The sequence below is a fragment of the Notechis scutatus genome, chromosome 1, assembly GCF_049901735.1.
Source record: "Notechis scutatus isolate UNSWTSFEM ecotype Mainland chromosome 1, rNotScu1.2, whole genome shotgun sequence".
Taxonomy (NCBI): Eukaryota; Metazoa; Chordata; class Lepidosauria; order Squamata; family Elapidae; genus Notechis; species Notechis scutatus.
In genome coordinates this window covers 222,426,085-222,451,496 of record NC_142009.1, presented here as the reverse complement: position 1 = coordinate 222,451,496, position 25,412 = coordinate 222,426,085, and the positions used below count along the sequence as shown (strand labels likewise).

At 36.2% G+C, this 25,412-nt stretch overlaps 1 protein-coding gene across 3 annotated transcripts in view; it reads right to left on the bottom strand.

The window, feature by feature from the left end:
• Positions 1-2,598: 2,598 nt before the first annotated feature.
• The window catches only part of SMARCAL1 (SNF2 related chromatin remodeling annealing helicase 1), a 53,548-nt gene continuing 30,734 nt past the window's right edge, over positions 2,599-25,412 (bottom strand). For all 3 annotated transcript variants that reach the window (XM_087950338.1, XM_087950339.1, XM_026665505.2), the window contains exons 10-18: positions 24,406-24,471; positions 17,942-18,082; positions 12,304-12,522; positions 9,274-9,344; positions 8,135-8,237; positions 7,524-7,706; positions 6,366-6,466; positions 4,765-4,864; positions 2,599-2,972 (exon numbers count right to left, since the gene is read on the bottom strand). In XM_087950338.1, the coding sequence (XP_087806464.1) occupies positions 2,781-2,972; positions 4,765-4,864; positions 6,366-6,466; positions 7,524-7,706; positions 8,135-8,237; positions 9,274-9,344; positions 12,304-12,522; positions 17,942-18,082; positions 24,406-24,471 (1,176 nt within the window). In that variant the 3' untranslated portion in view covers positions 2,599-2,780. The remainder of the gene's footprint in view (positions 2,973-4,764; positions 4,865-6,365; positions 6,467-7,523; positions 7,707-8,134; positions 8,238-9,273; positions 9,345-12,303; positions 12,523-17,941; positions 18,083-24,405; positions 24,472-25,412) is intronic.

The window sequence follows — 25,412 nt, the reverse complement described above, 5'->3', positions numbered from 1 at the left end:
TTTCATTCATTCAGATCTAGGATGTCTTATTTTTGTGTTCCCTTTATTTTTTTGAGCAGTGTATTTTATCATGTAAAAATAACAAGCCCGTAGATGTCTATAGAGATTCTCAGTCATCCACGCAGTTCATAAAAGAGAAAGTATTATTTCAATGGTGGTACAGCTCAGAATGATTCAAGCCTGTCACTCACAAGCCGAGGAAGGCAGCATCACAAGTCACAGCAACTGACTGTGCCAGTAATATTTTATTTTATGCCAAGTTTGTCTGGTTGGGCAAGCAGCCACATATCAAATTGAAACTATTACAAGATAATAGCAGAGGCAGTCTTGGACTACCAGAATGGGAGCTTTATTACCAGGCAGCGGTGTTGAATTGGATTAAGGATTGGGTTAAATTAAAAGACAAGAGAATTATAACATTAGAAGGACATGACCTCCTGATAGGTTGGCATGCATTTTTGTGGGAAAACAAAAGTAATGTACATACTTATTTCAAGCACCACCGAATAAAAGATTCATTGATTACAACCTGGAAAAAAATCAAAGGCAAACACTATATGGAAATCCCATGATGGCTGTCAACCATGGAAGCTATAATCCATCCAAATAGATTAGACCTACGGAAAATGGTAAGCTATGAAGAATTATCAGATAGTCAAGGAAAATTAAAATCAAACCAAGAACTGAAGGAAAATGGAATCATAATCGATTGGTGGCCATATTTGCAAATTCAAAATAAATATAAAAAAGACTTAAAAGATTTTGGATTTGACAAAAGGCAGAACCAATTAGATAAAATATTAATGGGACCGGAACAAAAACTTATAACTAAAATATACAAATATTTATTAGATTTTAAAATGGAAGAGGAAATAGTCAAAAGCACAATGATTGCATGGGCACAGAATTTTGGATACACTATAGAGTTAGAGGAATGGGAGAAAATATGGAACATAAATTATAAGTTAACGGTATCTGCAGCATACAAAGAAAATATGTACAAAATGTTTTATAGATGGTATTTAGCTCCAACGAGATTGGCAAAAATCTACCCCAACATGAGTCCCAAATGTTGGAAATGTAAAAAAGTTGATGGTACATTTTATCATATGTGGTGGTTGTGCCCTGAGGCCAGGACATAATGGATTCAAATTAAAAATTGGTTACAAGAGATCACTGGTTATCAGATTGAGCTCAGACCGAAAACCTTCCTCTTAGGAATCATCAAAGAAAGATTACCGAAAGAAGTAAAATACTTATTGTTACATATTACAACAGCCACCAGAATAGCATTTGTGCAGGTATGGAAAACACCAAATACCCCTAATGAAGAACTAATAATACACAAAGTAACAGAAAGTGCTGAGATGAATATGTTAACAATGAAATTGAAATAAAAAGACGACTCTGAATTCTTTTCAATTTGGAACAATTGGTATAAATGGATAACAAACAGAAATAAGTGAGACAAAAATGTTAATTAAAACAATCCTTAAGAAAGTAAAATAAAATTTTGTAAATTATATAAAGATATAAGAATAGTAATCATAGTTAAAGCTATTATTTAATAGAAGACATATGTAATATAATGTATTATGATATTTAAACTAAAAACCCGTATAGATGCCAAGAATGTTGTTGATTCCATGATGATTTACGATGTAACAAAAGAAAATTAATAAAAATATATTTTTTAAAAATATTTCATTGTATGTAGGGAAAGGATCTAAACTATCAGCTATATATTGGTTTTGGCTAATTGTTCAGTTGAACTCGAGATTTATACCTTTTAAATGAAGTTTTAATTAAGGGCTTAACTGCAAACTTGTGCTCAATTTTCAAAGAAGCCCATTAAAATATGTTTCCCCTTCCATTCACTCCTGATTCTTCTTGGACTTCGCTTGCACAAGTCCCTACAGTTTTCTTGGCAAGGTTTTTCAGAAGTGATTTGCCATTGCTCCCTTTCTAGGGGTGAGAAAAAGTGAATGGCCCAAGCCAGGACTAGAATTCAAAGCCTTCTGATTTCTAGCTTTAACTATGACTACGAACTGGCTCTTCTATTCAATTTAATATGAATTAATAATAGGAATACTCTTTTTTTCTTGGATGTTTATTAAGAATAATTATTTATTTTTAATTGTATATTTATTTGCTTGATATTTATAATTCTTAATATTAACTTTTCCTCCCATCATATATTCCTTCAAAAAATTTTACGGATCCACTAATTGTTCTGAAAACACCTAAAAAAACATTCATGTATTGCTTACTTTACTGAACACCCAATGTTTAAAATTTCAACAAAAATCAATCAGTGAAATTATCTGACAAATTGTAGTATTCAAATTTTGGCCAAATTCCGATTTGCACTGGCAAAATATTTTATTTATGTTGATCCTCTGGGGTATCCTGAGGAAAAAAATATTGCTTTAAAGTAAATATTTGGATAGACGATCCAGGAACTTTTGGAACTCTTATGATTAAACTTTGTTTTTCAATAGTTGATAGGATTAGAATTTCAATCTGAAAATACAGTTACCTGAGATTCAAGTTCCATTATGTTACAACATGCAGAGCTTTGAACTACAAGTGACTGAGTAAAATAGAGATTTGTTTTATTATATAAACATAAGTATATATGCTACATTTAAACATAGTTTATTTGAGAAACCAAATAATTCCCTGATGGCACTGATTTTTTTTCTCTTTAAATAACAATTTAACTAATAAAAATAAGCATAATTATATAATATTCTATAATACTCTTGTATCAATGGAAATTATTGAGTACGCTTTTTTTTGCATGGACTTGCTGAGAAAAAATATCCCGCTCTATTGTTCAATGAGTTTTCTTGCCCAGAATCTTCACATGTCTCCACTGCCTCCCCAAAGAAGGCTTCGTCCATTTCCTCTATATCCTCTGAGAAAATCCTCTGGAAAAGGTCCAACATGGTCTGCTGCTTGGTGTCCTCCTATGGAATTAAAGATAAAGCCTTTGTCAAACTCCTGTTGACTTGTTTCTTTATAACAAAACAGCTCCAATCATCAGTAAAACATAAATTCAGAAAAGTAACACGGGAAATGCATAGAGATACAAAAAACCTCCAGATATTAGAAAGAGAACTGAGCCATATATTTATTTCTCCCTGCCATCTGAAAAAAAAATAAGAGAGGCACAGGAAACTGGTGGTCAAATTCTCAGTAACAAAAGAACACATTTGTCAAAAAGCAATGCAGCCAGTGGGTGCCTTCCTTTGATCCAAACATAGGCCCTAACTTCCCCAAAATAATCCTAATGGTACAGATAATCCTCGACTTAAGACTGGTCGCTTGGTGACCCATTTAAAGTTATGACTGACCCAAATTGAGGACTTATGGCACGGATTCAAAGTTCCAATGGGGAGGCTCCCTCTGCAGTCATGCGACCAAACTTAGGCATTGGACAACACGGCCACATTTGACAGTTTGCAGCATTTCGTGGTCATGTGAAACCCATTTTATGATGGTTTTGCAAAAAATTGGCACTTAATTCCAGTTTTCAGCAAAACTGTGCTGACAGCAAATCACTGCTTTTAATGATTACAGATTTAATTACCACAGCTTTCACTTTATGATTGCTGCAGCTACTTAACATATGCCACAAAAAAGTTGTAAAATCTTTGCCCTTATGATCTGTGAACATAATGGGCATGCTCCATTACTTCATATGTCAAGTACTACCTGTAACTACCTTTCTAACTAGGATGTATTCTGAGGAAAAGATCAACTCACTGGCATTATACATACAAACTGAGAAGTTTTATTTGAGTAAACTTTACATAGTCCTAGACAGGAGATTGGCTGCTGGGAGTCAAATGAGTGGGTGTGGCTAAAGAAACAACTGAATAGTACTATAAGTAAACATGGATGAGTGTGTTCCTTCTTTCTCTGGAGTACACTTTCTTTCCTGGCCTCTCTTTTCTCTCCTCCTCAAGCATTAGCATGAGCCATGGTGGCGCAATGGTTAGAATGCAGTACTGCAGGCTACTTCTGCTGGCTGCTGACTGCCTGCAATTTGGCAGTTCAAATCTCATCAGGCTCACAGTTGACTCAGCCTTCCATCATTCTGAGGTGGGTAAAATGAGGACCCAGATTGTTGGGGGCAATATGCTGACTCTGTAAACTGTTTACAGAGGGCTGTAAAGCACCGTGAAGCGGTATGTAAGTCTAAGTGCTATATTGCTATTAGGCTGTGGGAAAGAGAGAGAGAATTCTTAATAGAGGTTTGAATTTATTGCCTGGACAAGTCTTCTGAAATTAGACTGAAGTGCACTTGTTCCCACAGATCTGCAAACCGCTCAGTAAATGGTTAGTGTCTGTAAGCAGACTTTACTTCAAAATTGTCCCGCATCATTTTGGTCACATCAGAAATTTTTACTGTTGTTATTTTAATTACAGCCCTCACATGTCTCTATTCTTTCTCCCATAATTAATTTTGCTTCTCTAAAGCAAGAATAGGGAACCGGTGGCCTTCTGGATTTATCCATCAATCATAGCCAGCTCAGGCAAGGGTGAAGGATTCTGGGAGAGCCTCGGGTTCCCCAGTCCTGCTCTAAAGGGCTGTCATGAATGTCTAAATGTCATATTTATGTCTAAATGTCTTAAATACATTTGTATGTATTATAATCCCCATTTGCTTCCTTCTTTTGCTGCTCAAAGTATTATATGTTTTAAGAACTATCGTGCATTAAATTGTGAAACATTGTTTGCAATACAGTAGTTTACCTTGCAGGTATAGTAATTTGTGGTTTCCGCTGTCTCAGAGAACTTGGCTTCTGATAAACCAGCTTCACCTAACACCCTGATCTTCTTTTCAATCAGCGGCCTATGAAAAATACAGTTGTCAGGATTCTGCCAGTTACCCTAATTATATCATGAGTCTCGAGCCAAACTTCTAAAATTTCAAAAGGATTTATTGGGAGTTAACATGTCCGGCACTGCCTGGGTGTAGCCAACTCTGAGACACATAATTCATTGTCACCCTTGACCCTGGTTTTCCCCTACCCCCTGGGTGTATCATAATTCATATTCTCCAATGAGACATATCCATAGCCAAGAGTCATCAGTCAAGTTCTCCAGTTAGAATTTTGTGCTCAGAAACTTCAGTCATCTAGTTACTATCTTTGAAAAACTATTTATGGAGTGCACTTTTGCTTTCCAAGCTGCCGCACTGCCCTTTCCCCCTCCCTTGGCAACTCTAAATAGACCATAGAAATATTTTATGAGTTGACAACAGTAACTTCAATTATCAAAACATACTAAGGGGCAGTCCTTCAGTACTTTTTGCATACTGAAAATGGCTATTATAATGAAGCTAATACATCTAGTTACTATTATAATCATGCAGGTCATGAAAACTATTAAAAATTATTTGTTTGTAATAAAACAATAGATGGCATGCATTAAATGTGTTCAATTTTTCTTAGGTAATACAATAATTAATACTGGATTGGGACCAGGAGTATTCTAATATCCTCACTCAGCCATAAAACCTGTTGATCGATTTCAGGCAATCTCTAAACTTCAACCTATACTGTCTCACACAGTTGCTTTGAAGATAATATTGGATGGGGGTTCCATATACATGCCTTAAGTTCCTGAAGCAAAAGTAGCACATAAATGCAGTGCACAACTCTGAAATTTACAGCATATGAATTGCTGAAGAGTGTAAGGTAATTGTTGAGAATTGTCCAGAGTTGCTTAAGATGGACAGCCATATAAATCTTGTAAATAAATAAATAAACGTCACAAAACATTTTTGGCAAGAATAGGTCCATCCCTTCTCAACACTCAGGTTTTCAATTCTCTATTCGATGTGTTACAGAGTTAGAATACAGCAGTAGTTTGTATTTATTTATAACCCACTATTATTATCTATCAATAACTCAAGGTGGTGAACATACCTAATACTCTTTCCTCTTATTTTGCCTACCACAAACCTGTGTGGTGGACTGAGCTGATAAAGAGTGACTGGTCCAAAGTCATCCAGCTGGCTTTCATGCCTAAGGTGGGACTAGAACTCATGATTTCCCAGTTTCTAGCCTGATGCCTTAACAACTAGATCACCTGGCTCTTAGTAACCACATTAAAGCTATTTCAATTTCTGCAATAAAATTCTGCAATTGCATGTTTCTAGAATCCAAGTACTTTATCATTATTTGTCATAGATAGAGACAGCAAGAGGAAGATCAGGAAACAGTGCTGATGTGCCATTTTATCACAATAGAAGTATTATTGAACTCAAGATTCCTATTGAAGTATTATTTATTTTCTCAGGATCATAAGTAGTAATCAATAGAGGCATAAAAACATTTTATTCTCCCTACCATAAGTAATCATCTGCTGTGCCCTTTGCTACCAAATAATGGATATCCACAGAACTCGTCTGTCCAATTCGGTGTGCCCGATCTTCCGCTTGCATCAAAACCTATGTTTAAAAGTAGAATATATAAATTAGAAAAAAACAAAGGAAACTGATCAATGTGATCATTGTGATCAATGAACCAATAAACAATACTACAATACATAATAAACCAGTGATATAATGTATTTGGAATAATGTGATGGTAGTTCCGTTTCAAGTGGGTGACAAAAATATATTTAAAAATAAGAGAACTGGTGGATGGAATTCCTAATGTACCCGTTTTAGAGACAAGATTCAGAGAGTATGTAGCTGTTCTTATAATAATGTTTAAATGGATTAGTTGATTATTTGGTGTATTCCCATTTATATTAGAAAAATGATTCATTAACCTTCTTCAGACATTGCAAAATTGATGTTTTACATGCAAGAAAGAGAAGCAGAAACAGATATTTTCCTCTTTATCTTGTCCTCCTTCCTCTTTCTTCCATATTCAAAGAATCTCTATCAGTGAAGACTAACATGATAATTTCCAGCATATTTTTCATCATTTAAGTCACATGGGGAGACTCTTAAATTTTTGCTTTTCTCTATGCTAAGGGAAGCAGACTTGGCATGCTTACCACTATTTCCAATGGCTTTTTTTTAATAATAGGAAAGCTTATAAAGGTTTTAACTCTTTTTGACAAAAGAGCACTAACATAAAATAAATCGAAGAGAGTGGGACAAAATAATCCTACACACAATACTTGCCTCCAGACAATACTTTTCCCTTATGTTTCACCCAATGACCATAGCTATGAAGCAATCCTGTTAGAAGGCTAAGATCAGCATAAAAGAATTGGAGCTACTAGTTTATGTAGAAAATTATGTGAAGCAAAATTACTTCTTCTTTGCCAAATTCTTCCTTCTCTATGTGAAATTCAATTCCCTCTAAATTTTCTACTTTAAACAGAATGATGATATTGTTTTAATTTTGAGCTGTTTTATCTTATGTTTTTTTTTAAAGTAATAGCTGTACACAGTCATGTATATAAGTTGAGTGGCAATGTAAATTTATTGGATGGATGGATGAATGGAAAACCTATTTTAGCAGAAGCAATATTGGACAAAGTCTTCTTACCCCAGGGTTCCAGAACAATTCAGTAAATACAACCAAGTCGGCAGAAGAGAGGGTAAGGCCCATATTAGCAGCAGTCAAGGAGAGGATGGCCACTGACAGCTTATCAGAGAACTGGAATTCTTGACTGAGAGACTGACGCTCAGCTGAGGGGGTGGAACCATCAATACGAATGAAGCCAATGTTCTGAAAGAGAAGGAGAAGAAACGAAGAGTAACATCACCAAAGTTTGCTTTTTTTCTTAGCTCCTGTCCAAAAATGTAAAGATTTGCTCTCACTATGCCAAGCTGAGCTTTTCAGAACCAAGAGATTACAAGTTACTTTCCTATTCTTATATCTAAGTAAGTTCCATTCGTGTCTCAAGATGTATAAAATCAAGGAAAGAAAGTTTCTGGATGTCCCCACAATTAAATATTAGGCAAAATCTATATATGCTCATTTTCAGTTATTACATCACCTAGCAATCAAAATAATTATAAGCTATTGGACTCAGTTTCATAAATAAAATTAAAATGTGAAGAATTCATGTGTAAAGTAGATTATTTAGACTAGTGATTCCAACCTCCTAACCCTAACCTTGACCTCACTATGGAGTTATGCAGCAGCAATTGTACCTTTTTCTCCAATTCTTCACAGATTGCATCCAAAATTAGCTTGTGATGAGCAAATACCAGAAATTTCTGTCTTCCACTTTCCAATAAATCTAGGATATATTCTCTGCAATTAGGGAGAATAAACATAAATAGTATTGTTTTTGCATACACTTGAGATTTGTGAAATCAAGATAATTTAGACTAGAGCTTTTGGCACCACAAGGCAAAAAAATGGGTCAAAAGCACTAGCTAAAAATCTATTATTTGCCTTCAATCTACACTAAGGTAGTTTTGAACAAAGTCAAACTGAGAGTATGGTCAAGTACCCTATTCTTAAAGCTAAATTTTGTCTCCAAATGCTTGATCAATAGCTAACTCTGGCCAATAGCTATCAATCTTCCAAAAATTGAAGCAACTACAATACTATGGATACCATCTTTTAAACTCATGAGCAGGCTATGGCAAAATTTAAACAAAGCTTTTATATATAGAATTCACATGGAACTTAGTTATATTTCTATAAAGAATGAACAGAAAATCAGATCTTTTTAAGATGCCTTGAGGAATTCACCCTTCACAAATACCATATTTATGCCAACACAGTTTGACATCTTACTATTAGCAGTTCTTGAGGGTACATATAGAAAAGTTCCTTCACAAAGAGAAGTCTGGGTGCTGCTGGGTCCTGGGCTCACATCTTACTCTATTATGATCTCTACAAAGTTCCCTGTAATAGCTAGCATCTCTTCTTATGCCATTTCCCAAATTCACAACTTGGAAGATTCAAAGCCTATTAGCCATAACTTAGCCAAGCAAAGAAAGACCGAGTACCTTTTGCTCTAAGATAAGGAAACAGTTACTTCAGTTGATTGGTAGTTTATCTTACTGTTGGCAATCTCTACATAAAAATTTGCCTGATCAAAATGATTAATATTAAGTAAAAATAATGGGAACAATTGGTGTTTGTATCACTGAACACAACTCTAATAAAATTCATCAGATTGTCTCACTACAGATATTCCCATTATAATTCTTAAGTCTTTTAACAGATATTTCTCTAGGATCCAAGCAAACCACACTTACAGTATGTTGCATCTTTCCATTATAGTCAGGATTGATCTGATAACTAGCTGCATTACACGCCAAAAAAAGCAACTTACAGGATACAGTGAATTTTGGCTTCTGAAGTCTTGTTGTAGAAGACAATGAGTGCTTCCTTCTGTTCTTGCTTCTGAAAAAATTATTTGAAAAACTCTTTGGTTATACATACAAACTCAGAGGGTAAGAAAAATTCACAACTTTTTAAAAGTACTTTTTAAAAATCCTATAACCTCTGAATTGCATATTCAACCCAATGCAAATTAATTACTACCCTGACCTAGTCTCCTTTTGGTTTTTACTTTTAGGTGAGTTAGGATTAAGAATGCAAAAAACTAGTGTCATTAAACTGAGAACAAAAAGGCAGAGTTTTTAAAAGGCAAAAATTTATAAACCCAAATTCTTTGCCCCCAAACTAGCAGTATTTGCTAAATTTGACAACAGTGAAATTCTGAAAACACTTGGCACCAATTTATTTATTGTTAAATTTATATGCTGCCCATTTCACTATCAAAGAGACTCTAGGAGATTAATTTCTCAGTCCCTAGGAATGGGAAGCTACCAGAAGTTGAAACAGTGATCTGTTTGGAAATCCCTTAGTAACTTCCTTTTTCCCCTATGGCTAATATATAACTTATATATATAATGTATATAAAGTATATATCCCAAGTTTAATGATACATGTATAATGTATCAAAATGTATACATTATTTGAAATAAAATTATCGCATAGCATACACAGTTCTATAATTTAACACAGTTTCAACAAAATGAATATCAGTGGATTTCACATCATCTAGGTATTATTTATCAGTTTTGCAACTCAAAACATTTTAGAAATCATAAGACTTTGATTGAAACACCAAAGAAGCCCTGGGACCATTAAATAACTCTAATAGGAAAAGAAATCCTCCTTTGACTATTTATGAAACTCTTTGATTTTCTTTTATTCTAAAGTAGCGGTGACCAAGCACATGGAGACTTGCAAATAATTTCATTATTTAAGTTTCTTAGGAGCCTTCCTCCCTACCCGTGTGCTTTACCCTAGAATCAATTTGAAGATGCATTCAATGCACAACATGTGAAGTGGGCCTGACTTAAGATTTTCCACCCATGAAATTTATCTTCTAGTAGTTGCCTCTCAAACAAAGGCAGAGCTTAAACAAAGTTACTCTGCCTCCTCTCCAATCTGCTCAATGGGCAAACCTTCATTAAAACCTGCAGTCAGTGATCTTGCCTCATAACAAACCTATACAAATAGAACCACCTCTCTCACCTGAGAAACACAAGCATATCATGCCAAAGCCTACTTTACGCTAACCTTCATTATGAATCAATACTATGGTTTGAGCTTTCAAACATACCACAGAGAAAACCCAGAGTGGATTTGTTTGGTTTTAAAGTGCTCAGCTTTAGAAACTTATTAGATACCGTATTTGCCGGCGTATAAGACGACTGGGCGTATAAGACGACCCCCCAACATTTCCACTCAAAATATAGAGTTTGTTATATACTCGCCGTATAAGACTACCCCCTCTTCCACACACCTTCCACTTTTGCACTTTTTTTTTTTTTGACGCACTTTTCTGCTTTGGACAATTTTGAAATGAGCTAATCCAATTTTGAACCAAGAATATGCAAATAGCTATGGAGTTTAGAAATGAGTTTTAAAAATATTTTTCATTGCTTACCATTAAGCGTAAAATATGTTGTAAATAAAATGAGAACACAGGAAACATTCTCTTCTCAATACAGCTGATCTCTCTCTCTCTCTCTCTCTCTCTCTCTCACACACACACACACCAAAAACCCGGACACTGAAAAGGCTGCCAAGGAACAGTATATTCAATGCCTTCTCTTTAATCAAGAAACAAGGAATTCCTTAGAATCTTTTTTTTTTTCCCCAAGTGGCCCTCTTTAAAAAAAAATATGGAGGTAACACTTTCATTCAAAAAGTCTTCCAGTATCTGGAGTCGCTCAGACATATTGAAGTGAGGCAGGAGAGTAAGTGAAATTTGAAATGATCCAGCTACCGTTTTCTTCCCCTCCCGCCCGAAGGCCATTATCTCCACGTCAAACGAACGAGGGGAGGCAAAGAAGCCAAACACGCTAAAAAGGATCTCTTTATTTTCCTACACAAGGTCACACCTACTTTTCCGCATTCAAAGGACAACCTCTCCTCACCACCACCACACACACACACACACCCCAATACCCGCAAACAATGTTCTGGGCATTAATCACCATTGCTACATTAACCTGGTAAATTTATACCCTGCCTCCCCAGTGTTGCTTTGACGGCAGGATTTCACACAGCGGGCGCTCGTCGCTCTCTTCTCCGCTCTCCCACCGTTCGCACATGTTGGAAGCACCGTAAAACCTGATAACCCACCCGGGGCTCCCCATCCTTAACCTACAGCCGCCCGCATGCAAAACCTGCGTGCAAAAAGAAAAAAAGAAAAAGAAAAATCGCCGCACGTGAGGATCTTTGAATCCTCTCCTCCCCACACCGCTAAGGAAGGAAGAGGGGGAAAGGTTGCGCAGCGCGTGATACCCGCCACACACACACACACACACACACCGCTCCCCCCCCCCAGCCTCCCTCCCGGCTGCAACTCAAGCTCGAAGTGGGAGTCGGAGTCCTCCCGGCGTATAAGACGACCCCCCCACTTGGAGGCATGTTTTTCAGGGCAAAAAAGTCGTCTTATACGCCGGCAAATACGGTATGTCCTTTCTTCGTGGGTTAGTACAATTCTGAGATGTGGCATTCTAGAATTCTAGATTCTAGAATTTGAAAAAATAAATTTACAATTATAATTCATTTAGAAGACAAACAAAACAGAACAATCAACCAATGGAACAGCTTGCCTTCAGAAGTTGTGGGAGCTTCATCACTGGAAGCTTTCAAGAAGAGACTGGACTTCCATCTGTCAAAAATGGTGTAGGGTCTGCTTGGGCAGGGGGTTGGGCTAGATAACCTACAAGGTCCCTTCCAACTCTGTTAATCAGTATCTATGTTTTGCACTTTAAAACAGTTATTTTAGCATTCTAATTAAATACTGCCATATTCCAGACTAATATTTTTGACTTACGCTTTTAAAACCCTTTGCCATTTCCTTTGCAGCTGCCGCCAACTCAGCCTTGGTTCTTGAATTAATGCCTTCTGGAGTTACCACTACCATTTTGCGTTGCTTTGCAGGAAGCTGAGAAAGCACATCAGATTTCAGGCGACGGATCATGACTGTTTCTTCTAACAGGAGCTTCAGTTCCCCAAGGTTGGAAGATCCAGAATAATCCCATCCCCAGGGCCCCTGAAATTCATGCAGGACATTAATGTGAGTTGCAATGCAAAGCGAGAACCTTTCCCTCATCAGCACAATAAACATTTTAAAACACCCAACTCAGCCTCTTAGGAACCCTTTGCATAAAAACGAAAAAAACAATGAACTTGTGATTTATGGGTTTGATTATTAGGGTAGATTATATAAAGGCAATATGAAGTAAGTTTAGAGAAAGATTAAAATATATTTGTATTTATAACTGTTGTGAAGAATATAAGTAGCCACTTCTTTATACTTGTTTCTTTCTTGTTTTTCTTCAACTTTTCTTCTTTTCTTGTATTTTTGGCTTTTTCCTTCTTCATATTACTTCGTTAGTTTTTATCTTCTAGTTTAAAACTTCTAACAAAAATTATATATATCACCCCTCTTTCCTTATTGTAAGGACTTGCATTTTAATTGTAAGAAGATCTTCAGTACTCATTGGTCCTTTATGGCATTCTAAGGATATCAGTCTCTTTGTAGTCCTGTTGACAAGTCTAATTCAAATGAATCTCTGGATAAAAGTAATGGGATTACTGGCTCTTTACAACCAGCAACAAAAAAAAAGCTTCTTATTTAAAACAAATAGCTGAGGAGAATGAAGGAGGAACAGTTTGTATGCCAGAATCAGGTCACAGATACCTGGGCATCAGCTTATAGGTACCCAATGCCCCACTGAATGCACCTTCACCACTACACCAAACTGGCTCTCTTCCAGGGGTGGGCTTCAAAATTTTTAAACAATCGGTTCTGTGGGCGTGGCTTAGTTGGTGGGCGTGGCTTGGTGGTCATGTGACTGGGTGGGCATGGCTTGGTGGTCATGTTATTGGCTGGGCGTGGCCAACTCAATTTCATTCACATCGAGGCACGCAACTCCTCGCCTGGCCTCTCATGACTGTGGGGATGCTGCAACAGTCGTAAGTGTGAAAAATGGTCATAAGTCACTTTTTTCAGTGCCATTGTAATTTTGAATGGTCACTCCACACAACCAAAGTACCAGCAAAGGAGGGGAAAAAAACTCCAGAGAAGTTCCTGAGACAGGAAGTCTAGTCCTGCCAAGAATGTAATAAGGGTTAACGGAGAGGCAGTTTATGTAAGCAACACCAGAATGTTTCCTTCCTGCCTTCCTTACAGGATTAGGCCAGAAATTTTTTCTAACAACCAGTTCTCCGAACTGCTTAGAATGTTAACAACCGTTTCTAGCGAATAGGTGCAAACTGGTAGAATCCCACCCCTGCTCTTTTCTAAGAATGTATCTATGGATGTTGACATAATGTCTAGATTCTAATATCCTTAAAACACTACCCCTTTAACTGTGCTTGAAATTTAACCAAAAATTCAATAACAATATACCCTTGTCTATTCAGGGTATATAATTCACTTATCTTTTTGCTAATATAAGCTAATATAACCACAAACATTTCCCTGCCTAGAGAAAGAGGGTTAAATCAATGAACTCTGGTGTTGCAGAAAACTAGTGGAGCAAATTAGCTGCACTGAGCACACATAGTAATTTCTTCTTAATTTTTTGTTTTTCAGGATGTGCCTCGTAGTATTCCAAGGTGTCCAAGATTACTCTCATATTATCTTTAATTTGTCTCTTTGGCAGAAATCCATTTTGATCAGGATGAATAAAATTATTTAGATATTTTTTAAGTCTTTCTGCCAATATTGAAGCAAAGATTTTATAATCTGCATTTAGTAGAGAAATGGGTCTATAGTTCTTAATTTGTAATGGATCGGCCTCCTCTTTTGGAATAAGTGTAATATAGGCTTCTGACCATGATTTAGGTATCTTCTTCTTTAACATAACTTCATTCATAACTTCTAGCAATGGAAGATTCAACGATTCTTGTAATGTTTTATAAAATTCTGCCAGAAGTCCATCTGGGCCTGGTGCCTTTCCATTATTTTGCTTCTTGAGTGCTTCAGTTAACTCCATCATCGTTATATTGCTTTCTAACATTGTTTCAGTCTCTTTAGGTATCTGAGGCAAATTAGCATTCTGTAAGTACTGTTTAACTCTTTCCTCATCAATATTCTCTTGCATATATAGTTTCCCATAGAAGTCTCGAATGATTTCCTTCTTCTTTTTACTACCATAGCAAACTTGGCCTTGGTCATCTGTTAATTCCAATATTTTCCTTGATTCTTTCTCTTTTCTCAATTTGTATGCTAACTATCTACCTGGTTTGTTTGTGTCTTCAGAGTAGTTCTGTTTAGCACCTCTAATTTTCTGTGCTAATTCTTCTTTTTCTATTTGACCCATTTTATGTTTAACTATATCCATTTTTAGCTTGATGTCCTTTTTCTGTGGCATTTTCTATAGCTCTTTTTCAAGTCTTTTATACTCATCCTCTAAGGCCTTAGAGGCTAATCTTTTCATAGTATTTCTTTTCCTTGTATAGTCTATTATCAAGCCTCTAACATATGCCTTCATTGTATCCCATACATTCTGAATTGATGTATCTTCTTTTTTGTTTTCTCTAAAGAAAAAAGCCAATTCTTTCTCCATCCACTGTGTGAAGTCTTTTTCCTTTAAAATAGTATTATTTAACATCCATCTAGATCTTCTTTTTTGTCCTTTCCATTTAATTGTCATTGGATTGTGATCTGCCCAAGTACTTGTTTCAATATTTATTTCTTGAATATTAGTTATTAATTCTGTTGACATCCATTATCATATCTATTCTGGGCCATGATAAGTGTCTATCTGAATAGAAGGTGTATTGTTTAGTTTTAGCATTTCTTTCTCTCCATGTATATTTTAAGTTTATTTCATCTACCATATTAAAAAAAGATTTAGGGAGAGTCTTTCTGTTTTGCTTTATTGTTTTCTGTGCTGTATAGTCCAATTTATTGTCTACAATTCCATTAAAATCTCCCATCATAACTATATTAGCATAGTCCAGTTCAATTATTTTCATATGTAGTTTTTGGTAGAATTCTTCTTGTTTGTCATTCGGAGCATAAATTGCAATCAGGAGTGTTTTTGTATTATTGTCCATTATTTCCACCATTAGTATTCTTTCGTCATCATCGGCATAAATCAATTTTGCTGGGATGGTCTCTTTAATATATAAAACCACTCCTCTTTTCTTACATTGTGTCAAGGAAGTAAATATTTTCCCTAGTTTTGGCTGTATCAACAATTGTTCATATTGTTTTTTAATATGTACTTCTTGTAGACAAATTATATCAAATTTTAATTTCTCTAATTTATGAAACGTTTTCCTTTTAACGGCTTAGTTAAGTCCATTTATATTTATTGTAATCAGTTTTTTCTCTTCCATGGTTATATTTTGTAGTTAGGTTTAGCAGCTCTTGTAGATCTTAGTTCACGTTCTTTGGCTTCCACCTTTCCACCTACTGCGCCTTCTTCTTTTTCAATCGCCATTTGGCAGTCCTCTTGGAATTCAATTAGTGAGATTTCTTTTTCTGCCTCTTCCTCTTTCCCTTCCAAAAATTCTGTATAAAATAATTCTGCTTTCTCAATTGAGTCAATTCTATGTCTCTGTTCTTGCCATGTGAATATTAAACCTTCTGGAATCAGCCATCTATAATTCACCTCTTTTTTAAGTAGCATTTTAGTCAGGAATCGGTATTCTCTTCTCATCTCTCTCACTCTTCTGGGTATTTGTTTCAAGACCACAATCTCCTTGTTTTTATATTTCAATGTTTTCTCTTTTGCCACTTGCAATATTTGCGTTTTAATGGCTTTCTTTGTAAATCTAATGTGAACTTCTCTTGGTAAGCTATTTCTCATCGCATATCTTGTGAAAACTCGATAAACCTCATCTATTCCATCCATCATCTTCTCTTGAGTTATTTCCAAAGCTTCAGCCAGTATTTCTATCATTATCTCAGCTAAGTTTTGTCCTTTTTCTTCCTCTACGTTTTGGAATCTAAGATAGAATTCTGATCTATCCATCTCCCATCTCAACATACCACTTTTATCTTGTTCAACCACCGTTAATCTATTATCAATATCTCCAATCTTCTTGTCTCTTTGTTTATCTTCTTCTTCAATTTTCTGGAATCTCTCATCATACTTCAACATCATTTGTTGGATGTTCTCCACTTTTTCATCAGTTTTCCCTGTTCTTTGTTCAATGTTCTCTGTTCTTTGTTCAATGTTCTCTGTTCTTTGTTCAATGTTCTCTATTCTCTTTTCAATATTCTCTGATCTTGCTTGAATATTTTGAATTCCTTGCATAATCATCTGCAGAGTCACTTTTTCTTGTCCTTTTTCTTGCTTTAACATTGTCTATATTGAACGTTGTCCTCCAGATGGTGGAGAGGAAGAAGTAGAAGTTGAAGAACCAGGAGCTGTAAATTTCCTACTCATTTTAAGCAATTCAAAATCTTCAGGTTCTTCTAAACCTTAATCCAATTGTGAAATAACCAATTGTAGTTCGAAATAAAAATAGTAGAAAAAAGAAGCCAAATAGTAATGATAAAAAAGGGGGGGGGGGAGGACAAATTTTTTTCAGGTTCTTGTATACCTTAATCCAATTAGTAGTTAGATGAAGAAAAATGCTTGGGGGAAAAAAAAAGGAAAAATTCTTCAGGTTCTTCAACACCTTAATCCAATTGAGAGGTCTCAAATAGAAAAGAGTGCATAAAAATAAACCAGAAAGGTAGATGAAAAAACAAAAATACCAGGAAAGGAGAAAAAAAGGCTATTCCCTTAAAAAAAAGGAAACATTAATACTAAAGCTTTCCCTTTAAAATAAAAAGCAAGCGTAGAGATTGGACTTCCAAAGAACAAAAAGAAAAACAAAGACAAGCTCCAACAAAGGCAAAGATCCAAATAGCTATTGTAAAAAAAAAAAAAAAAAGAACAACTAGAAACTCCTAGCTAATAATTCTGTGAACCATGCCTTATATGTCTATAAATTACATAGGAAGTTGTTACAGTTAATTTTGGAATGAAACTTTTCTGTAGGGTAAACAAATGAATCTTTATATGAATATGAATGGACAAAGAACTTTGGAAAAACCTGTGGCATTTTATAAAACAAAATGGCAGATTCTTTAGGGATGCTATTAAAGAGTCATTCTGGATAAAAGGAAAAATTTGGACAAAGAATTTAACACTAAAGTCCACAGACAAGATGTATGACAACAGAAGATCAGATTCTCCTAAGGCTTCTCAGCTTTTATCATTTGCTCAAGAAGGACTAAATTTTATTTCCATTAAGAGCTTCATTTTAAAAAAAGCAAGACAATTACAGGTGCATGCATTCTACAGCCAGTTAGTGCTGTACAATTATTTTCTCTACAGAAAGGAATCTGCAAACCAAATTTGCTAAATCTATATATAGCATGAAATGCTCTCCAGTCTGAAAGATTATTATTCCCAAATAGCCTTTTTTTTCTGGCAGACAGGTAAGTATACCTAGATTACCTGTTTAGCATCACAGTAGCGGACCCCAAAATCATGAAACTGAGGGAAGAGGGTTGGTTGGACCATTGCAATCTGCGTGTACAGCTCCGCGGGACGTGACATGGCAGGGGTTCCTGATAATAAAATAACTCGTTTGGCAGCCTGCATGGGAATAATATCACAAAAGTGAATTAAACCAAGCAATGAGAAGGAGGGAAAAACTTTCTTGATCAGAAATGGTGGATTTAGGTGCCAACTTGCTTTAATCCCACCTCTACTGGCAACTCAACAGGTGGCCGTAGGCAAGGCACTCTTACTCAGATATGGAAGCAATTTGTGCAAAAGAACAGTGTTAAGTTTCTTTGTAGCACTGTACTTTGAACATTCAAATAACATGCTAGATAGCAGACAAAACAGAGTACTTTACAACGTGTTTTCCTGTTAGCTGATGCTTGATTCCAGTTAAATAAAGGGAACCCCAATTGATTAGTGTTATTCTTAGTCCAGCCCTTTCCTGTAGGAGCTTCCCTCTAAAAGGTTTCTGATGAAAAAGGGCACTTGTCAGATCAACAAAAGCATATCCAAGATGGAAATGGTCTTCTTCTGGTTTTTGAATATTTTTATTCCTGTGTACAGGTAGCACTTGCTTACTGACTGCCTTGTTCAATAATCATTCAAAGTCACGGTGATGCTGAAAAAATAAATTTACAATTTACATGATCTTCACATGCCTCAATCATGAGCTCACTATTACAGCCAGTATGTATTGTCCTGTGCCTGAGCTGTTTTCTCCTCCCTCCCTCCCTTTGTGGAGTGAAGAGGAAAGGTTTACCAAAAAAGTAAGCAGGCACATGGGGAGTACATCAGTTGTTATAGTGTGCTCAAGGCTGTCGCTGCCACTGCATTGCTTTCCATGTGTATTCCCGACTATGAATCTGTTTACTCTCTTATAATCCCTTCCTCTTCCAATGAATGTAAGTAGGATTGATTGCTAGTTATCCCAGGGCTGAGATAAACATTCCAAAGAGCTGGGGAGTAGAGAAAAGGAAAACGCAGTTATGGTCATGTGATTTTTCCACCTAGTGTCCGCTTTGCTTAATGACAGAACTGCTAGTCCCAATTGTAGACACTACACAAAGATTACCTATATACAAAAAAAAAAAACCTGATTTACTTGTCCTAGGGAGGGGGAAAACAACATGGTGACTTTCTGGTATCTTGGTTTGTAACTCTATCCAGTAGCCAGGCTAATCACAAATGCTGGTAAATGAAGTCCAAAGCACTTACAAAGTTCCTCATTGCTTATCTCATTTTTATTGAAATAAGGCAGCCACTGCCAGCAGGTGATGGCATATATTGCACTGAAAGAACTGGGGGGGATTTAAGCTACATAAATGGACAACAAAAATTAAATGTAGGAATTGGATAGAATCTTTGTTTGTTTTAACCTGTTTTGCAAATAGGTTGGCTATAATATTAGTGGTAAGAGATTGCATAAATACTAGAATATCTTATTTTCACATAACTTTTCTATCAACCTATAGTGAAAGAACTAAATGAAGAGCATACGAAGGACATTTTAAGAAGTAAAACCACCGAAGGTGCAAAAAATGCCCTATTTCCATGCAGTGATTTTAAAAGATTTCCATAGCCTGTGGTTACTATGCTATTTGCTGTGCTTTGCACCATGGTGATTATTCAAATCCATATTGCACTGGAGCTACAATTATAGCCATCTTCCAGATGCCAATCTCTCCTGCCTTAATCAGCTGCTTGGCATTTAAAGTCAAGGGTGTTGTAACCAAATAGCTGATAATGATTTTAATACAGACACTTTTTTAAAAAGAAAGACCGATTGGGAGACTGGATCTGGTTTTCATTTCTGTCATAAAAGAGAATAGATACAAAGTTACAGTGTTAACTTTGAAAGAAGCCCAAGGTTAGAATCCAAAATCTATTATTGTGTCCCATCATCATCACAAGGCATCCAAATTCGACCTGAAACTGAACAGATGCAAAAATAACTAATGTTTGATTTTTGACAGCAACATATATTCCAACTTTAAACAGAATAAAGAGCATTGAGAGTATATAAAAAGAGTGAACACTTAACTGTAGGTAAGGAAAAAAGAAGGCCATGAGGAGTAGATCTATGAATACATTGGCTAAAAAAAAATTCTGACAGAATCTGCCCTTAAAAATATTAAAGCCCTAATTATCCAATTATAGTGAGTGGTATTCTGATAGATAAAACTGAGCATTAAGTTCTCCAAGTTTCCAGACTAGTAAAGAATACTTTTTGAAGCCCACACACACGAAAATCAGATTCATGGTAGCTCTTATTTTCAGGGGTAAACGAATGATGCAAACACACTTTCAGAAGCCATATTAACAGTTTCTATAGTTGCATAGTGCATAGGGTTTATATTTTCCAAAGCCATGCAGAGAAAAACTAATTCAGTAGCCATTGTTTCCTGTATTTCAGTGGATGGATGTTAGTCATTATATACTGGAAAGTTGCATAATACGGCATTTCAGCATTAAAAATAAAACTTAATGTTTTATTAGTATGCATCCTCATACAAATTTCATTCATTGTTTGCCACTGAAAAATTTGAGACTTGTAATTCATCAAACACATTCCATATTCACCACTATTGTCTAGGTAATTCAACCCACATGATTATAGTTCAATGATAAATGATTACAGAGTAAGAATTTCAGAACTTCTACCACTTCTGTGTACCAATGCAACAGAATCCTATATTCCACTGGTCTATTTTGTACTTTGTCCTAGGAACAAAGGAGGAAGTCAATGCATTGGCTTTAGATATGCCATTAAACAGATTGCATTCAAGAAGGATCACTATTATCTAGAGAATTTTGAGTAGGTATATTTGTGGAGATTGATTTAAACTTTAACACACTACAGGAAAAATCAGTTACAGAAAGGTTGAATATTAAAAAAAAGAGTTATTTTGGATATCCTGTTGTAAAATGATGATGATGATGATACCATATCATAGTACATATTAGTCCTTCCCAGTATGCTGTGATACAATTATTGTTGTATCTATTATTATAGTATGCTACCAAGAGTTATTTTTGTGTGAATTGGAAGGACATATATTGTAAGTCTTGAAATAAATAAAATAAAACAGGATACAGAAGTAGAGTCTGAATCTAGATGATCTGGAAGCTACATAATTACTTTTGATAGTAACTGTTCTAGAGATAGAAAAGTAGGTTATCTATGCATGGTCTAGATGTGCACTTTAGAGCAGCGGTCACCAACCGGTGGGCCGCAGCCTGCTTGTGGGCCGTAAAAATTTTTTGGTGGGCCGCAGAGAAATCTCACCTCCCCAAAGCAATTAATCCAGGCTGCGCAGAAACACAAGGCTGCACAGCCCACATGGCCCGCAGGAACCTTCCCCACGCACTCACTCCTTACCCAGCAAACTTGCCTGCTAAATTGCTGTTTTTCCTTTTTCCAACCATCATCTGTTCTGCTGTGCTGGGAGATTTAGATTAGCTAGGAAGCAGGAAACGGTTGGATTTCTTGCTTTCTAGCTAGTCTTTAGCTCTTTGGCTCTGCTTTTAAGCACAGCCGAATCTCCCTTAGGACTGAAGCTTCTATTATTCAGTGCAGACTCATGGCAAGCGAATTTGAGAGACTGAGCTAACCGATGGCAGATAGATAGATCACTGAATGATTCTGTGAGCAACTCAATCTGCTTGCCTGCTTTGCCTGATTTTGGGTAAATGTTGCACTTTTTTATATAAAAAATTCAATATTTATATAAATATTTATAATATTTACATACAAGCCATGCCCAGCCAGTCACATGACCACCAAGCCACACCCACAAATTAGGCCATGCCCACAGAACCGGTTAGTGGTCCCTGGGATTTAAAATTATGAGTTTGGTGGTCCCTGAGGTCCAAAAGGTTGGCGACCCCTGCTTTAGAGCATTTGAGCTATTGCCAGCCCCAAACTGTGCAAGTTGTATTTTCAATGATGAGAGTGCATTTATTTATTTTATTCAATTTGGATCCTGAGCAAACTGTTTTTGATTCATATTCCAATTTGGGATATGAAACCAACTCAGGAGATGATATTATACATTCATAACTTTCATATAGCTGCCTAAATTTTTAGCAAGGGAGCATCAATACTTTATCATGGATGATTAAGAAATCTACAGTGGATATACCAAGAATATTTCTGTTCGTAATTGCTTTTGAAACTTATTGAATCTTAGACTTTAAGCCCATGTTTCATACATGGGCCTATTTGAAGTGTCTATATATATCACTGCTCAAAATCCTTAGCAAATTATATTTAAAATGGATGGTAAAAAAACAACACTTTATCTTAAGAAGTTATCAATGTGTAACTGATACAAAAATTAAGATAAGCTTTAAATGTTACAATGGTGCCAATTTTCCTTTGCCCAATGCAATTTTCATATCAGTTTCAATTTGAAACTTCAACCTCACTTTTTAATCAGGTTTTGATTACATGTCATCATTTTCACATTACTTTTGATACTTATAAAGCCTATATTAAACAGTCCTAGAAGAGGAACATGGTGTTTTCATTTTAATTGGTGAATAACAACATTGTGAATACTAACATATCAACATTTATAGAAAATAAAGAGGAAAAGATAAAGATCCTCTCAGGTCAAATTTAATTTCTAGTGACTACATAGACACAACATAGAAAATTTGCTTGCAAACATTTTTATGGACCACAGTAACCCTAATCTTAGCCCTAATACTAACCCTAGTTTCATTTTCATTTGCAATGGAATTTTACCATGTATTTTACTGTGGTCCATAAAAAGTTCTGAACGCAAACCTGTCACTTACCCTAACCCTAATCCTAATCCCAATCTTACTTTCATTTTCATTGGCAGTTTGATTTCCCCATGTATTTTACTGTGGTCCATAGAAAGCTGTCATTTCCCACTTGTGGGAGCAGTACTCACCAGTGCTCACAGCTCCACAAATGAAGCTGCCTCTTGCATAAAACCATCTCCACAACACACACATCCCAGGCCAGGCCACCAACTCAGAAAGGCTGGGGAACACTGGTCTAAAGAGATGTAATCCTAACCCTAGCCCTAATTTTAACCCTGGTTGAATTTTCATTGGCCATAGGGTTAGGGTTAGGGTTAGTTCTCCCATGTATTTTACAATGGTTCAAAAAAGATCCAAACAAAAAGCTGTCACTTCCACTTTCCTGACTAAGAATCTATCCTAGACATTACAGCCCTGAGTCTAAGGAGACCTAACCCTAACCCTAATCCTAGGTTCATTTTCATTGCCAATGGAACTTTCACAATAACATTGGAAAGTCCCGTGACTAGTTAAAATTATACAAGGGCTAGTATTAGGGTTAGGGTGACGTTTCCTTGGAGTCAGTACTGAAAATTGCCATCACGGTTAGGTTTGCAGAGGTTCCCCAAAAGAAAGAGAGAGAGTGACAGCTTTTCTTTCGGACTTATTTGGTGATCACAGTAAAATGCTTGGCAAAATCCCATTAGCAGTGGAAATTAAGCAAGGGCTAGGCTTTGGGTTAGGGTTAGAAGTCAGGGCTGAAAACTGACATCTGGTTTGATTCCTGGATGTTCACTATAAAAAGGGAGGATGCGAGACTTTCATTTGGACTTATTTGTGGAACAAATGGTACTAAAATGCATGGGAAAATCCCACTGAGAGTGAAAATTAAACAGAAGTTAGATTAGGATTAGTGTTAGGGACACGGTTAGGTTTTCTTGGAGCCAGGGATGAAAACTGACTTGGGGTTTACATTCATAGAAGTAAGGTATTTTTTAGAGAACCTCTTCGAATGTGTCCCTGATGTCAGGTTTCAACCCTTACTCCAAGGAAATCTAAACCTAACCCTAACTCTAGTTTTATTTTCACTGGCAGTGGGATTTTTCTACCCCCACCTCTCCTTCACACTCAGATTTCTTTTATCAGACTGTGGTCTGTGCTTCTTTCTTCTGTCTGCCAAAGTCATTCTCATACAGTATACCATTACATCATCTATCTAAAACCTTTCCATATCAGATACCTCTGGAAAAAAAATATGCTGTTGTGTTAATCACAACATAAAAACCAGAGCTTAGATCTAATAGTGCTTGCCCACAAGAAATAATCTTTGATTCTTTTCTTTTGAGCCACAAAGTCACAATGGGCATCTGTAAACAGAAAAGAAAAAAATAAATCTGGTGTTCTATTTATGTTAGTTCACAGGAAGAAAGTATAAGGTAAGGCTTTAGAGTCAAGGCCATTTCAGTATATTCTTCAGGAGGGATGTTTAAACTCCAACTCTATAACTCCAACTCAACTTGTCTCTGTATTGCTGCTCTTTAATATTTATAGCTTTCTCATAAGTTTCTAAGCAACACACACACCAGGCTTCTGAACACACAGGGCCTAACTGTCTCTATGTTCACAATTCATATACTCACCTTTAAGAGAGGCATTGCAGTCCGACATCGAGCTGTTTTACTGTTCTTAAGAAAATGGGACTCGTCCTGAAATTGGAGAAATGGAAACACAATAAATTTTGAATGGCGGGAAAACTGCTTTGGGGCCTGGTTTTGAATAAATAGTTCTGAAGTATTTTATGTGTTTGGGCCCAGAAATCGATCAATCTCAACGGGCCCAGCAATACGCTGAATGAAAAACCAACACAACACAAGATGATTTATTGAAATGTAAATTATTGATAACAATCACCAAGTCTATGTTTTCTAATCAACAATCGCAGCCAGACATACAAGGGAAGTGGAAGAAAAATCCTTCTAAACGATTACTATTCTTTTGTTATCACAAACTTCCTCTTATATGCAGATAACTGTCAGTCCCCTACTATACCAACCTTTCCAAATGAAGGGGTTAATGAGAAATATCAGAAAGGAGGAAATCTAATTAGGAACCAACTGGTTTGCTGTTAAAGGCTCACCAGGTAGATAATAACCTACCATTTGAGAGCCCCCTTTCAGTAATGAACTCTCTCCTGAGTGCTGTTAGGAGACGGAGCTTCAGGACAAGGAGGAAATTGGAAATGTCTCTGAAAGTGTACTCATCTTGTCTGCATTTCGGCAAGTAAGCAGCCATGCAGAGAAAGGATAATAGACCGCCCCCCCCTTCAACTCTAAGACGCTGCTTTCTCCAGCTTGATTAGTGATAAGACTATGCTAATAACAAGTCACCAGCAGAGGGAGGATTGAAGAGAGATGACAGAGCAGAACACCCCATGGGAGCTAATTCACAGTGAAATACAAACTCGGAACTCTGCAAAATAGTCAGCAAGGACACCACTAAACCATATTTGTTTGTAGGAGGGATTCATACATTGTCCTAATTACAGGTAGTCCTTGGTTAACAACCATTCACTCAGTGACTGTTCGATGTTATTAATAGAGCTGAATGAGGAGAGAGCTGGTCCTCAAAGTTGCAGCCGTTGCAGGGT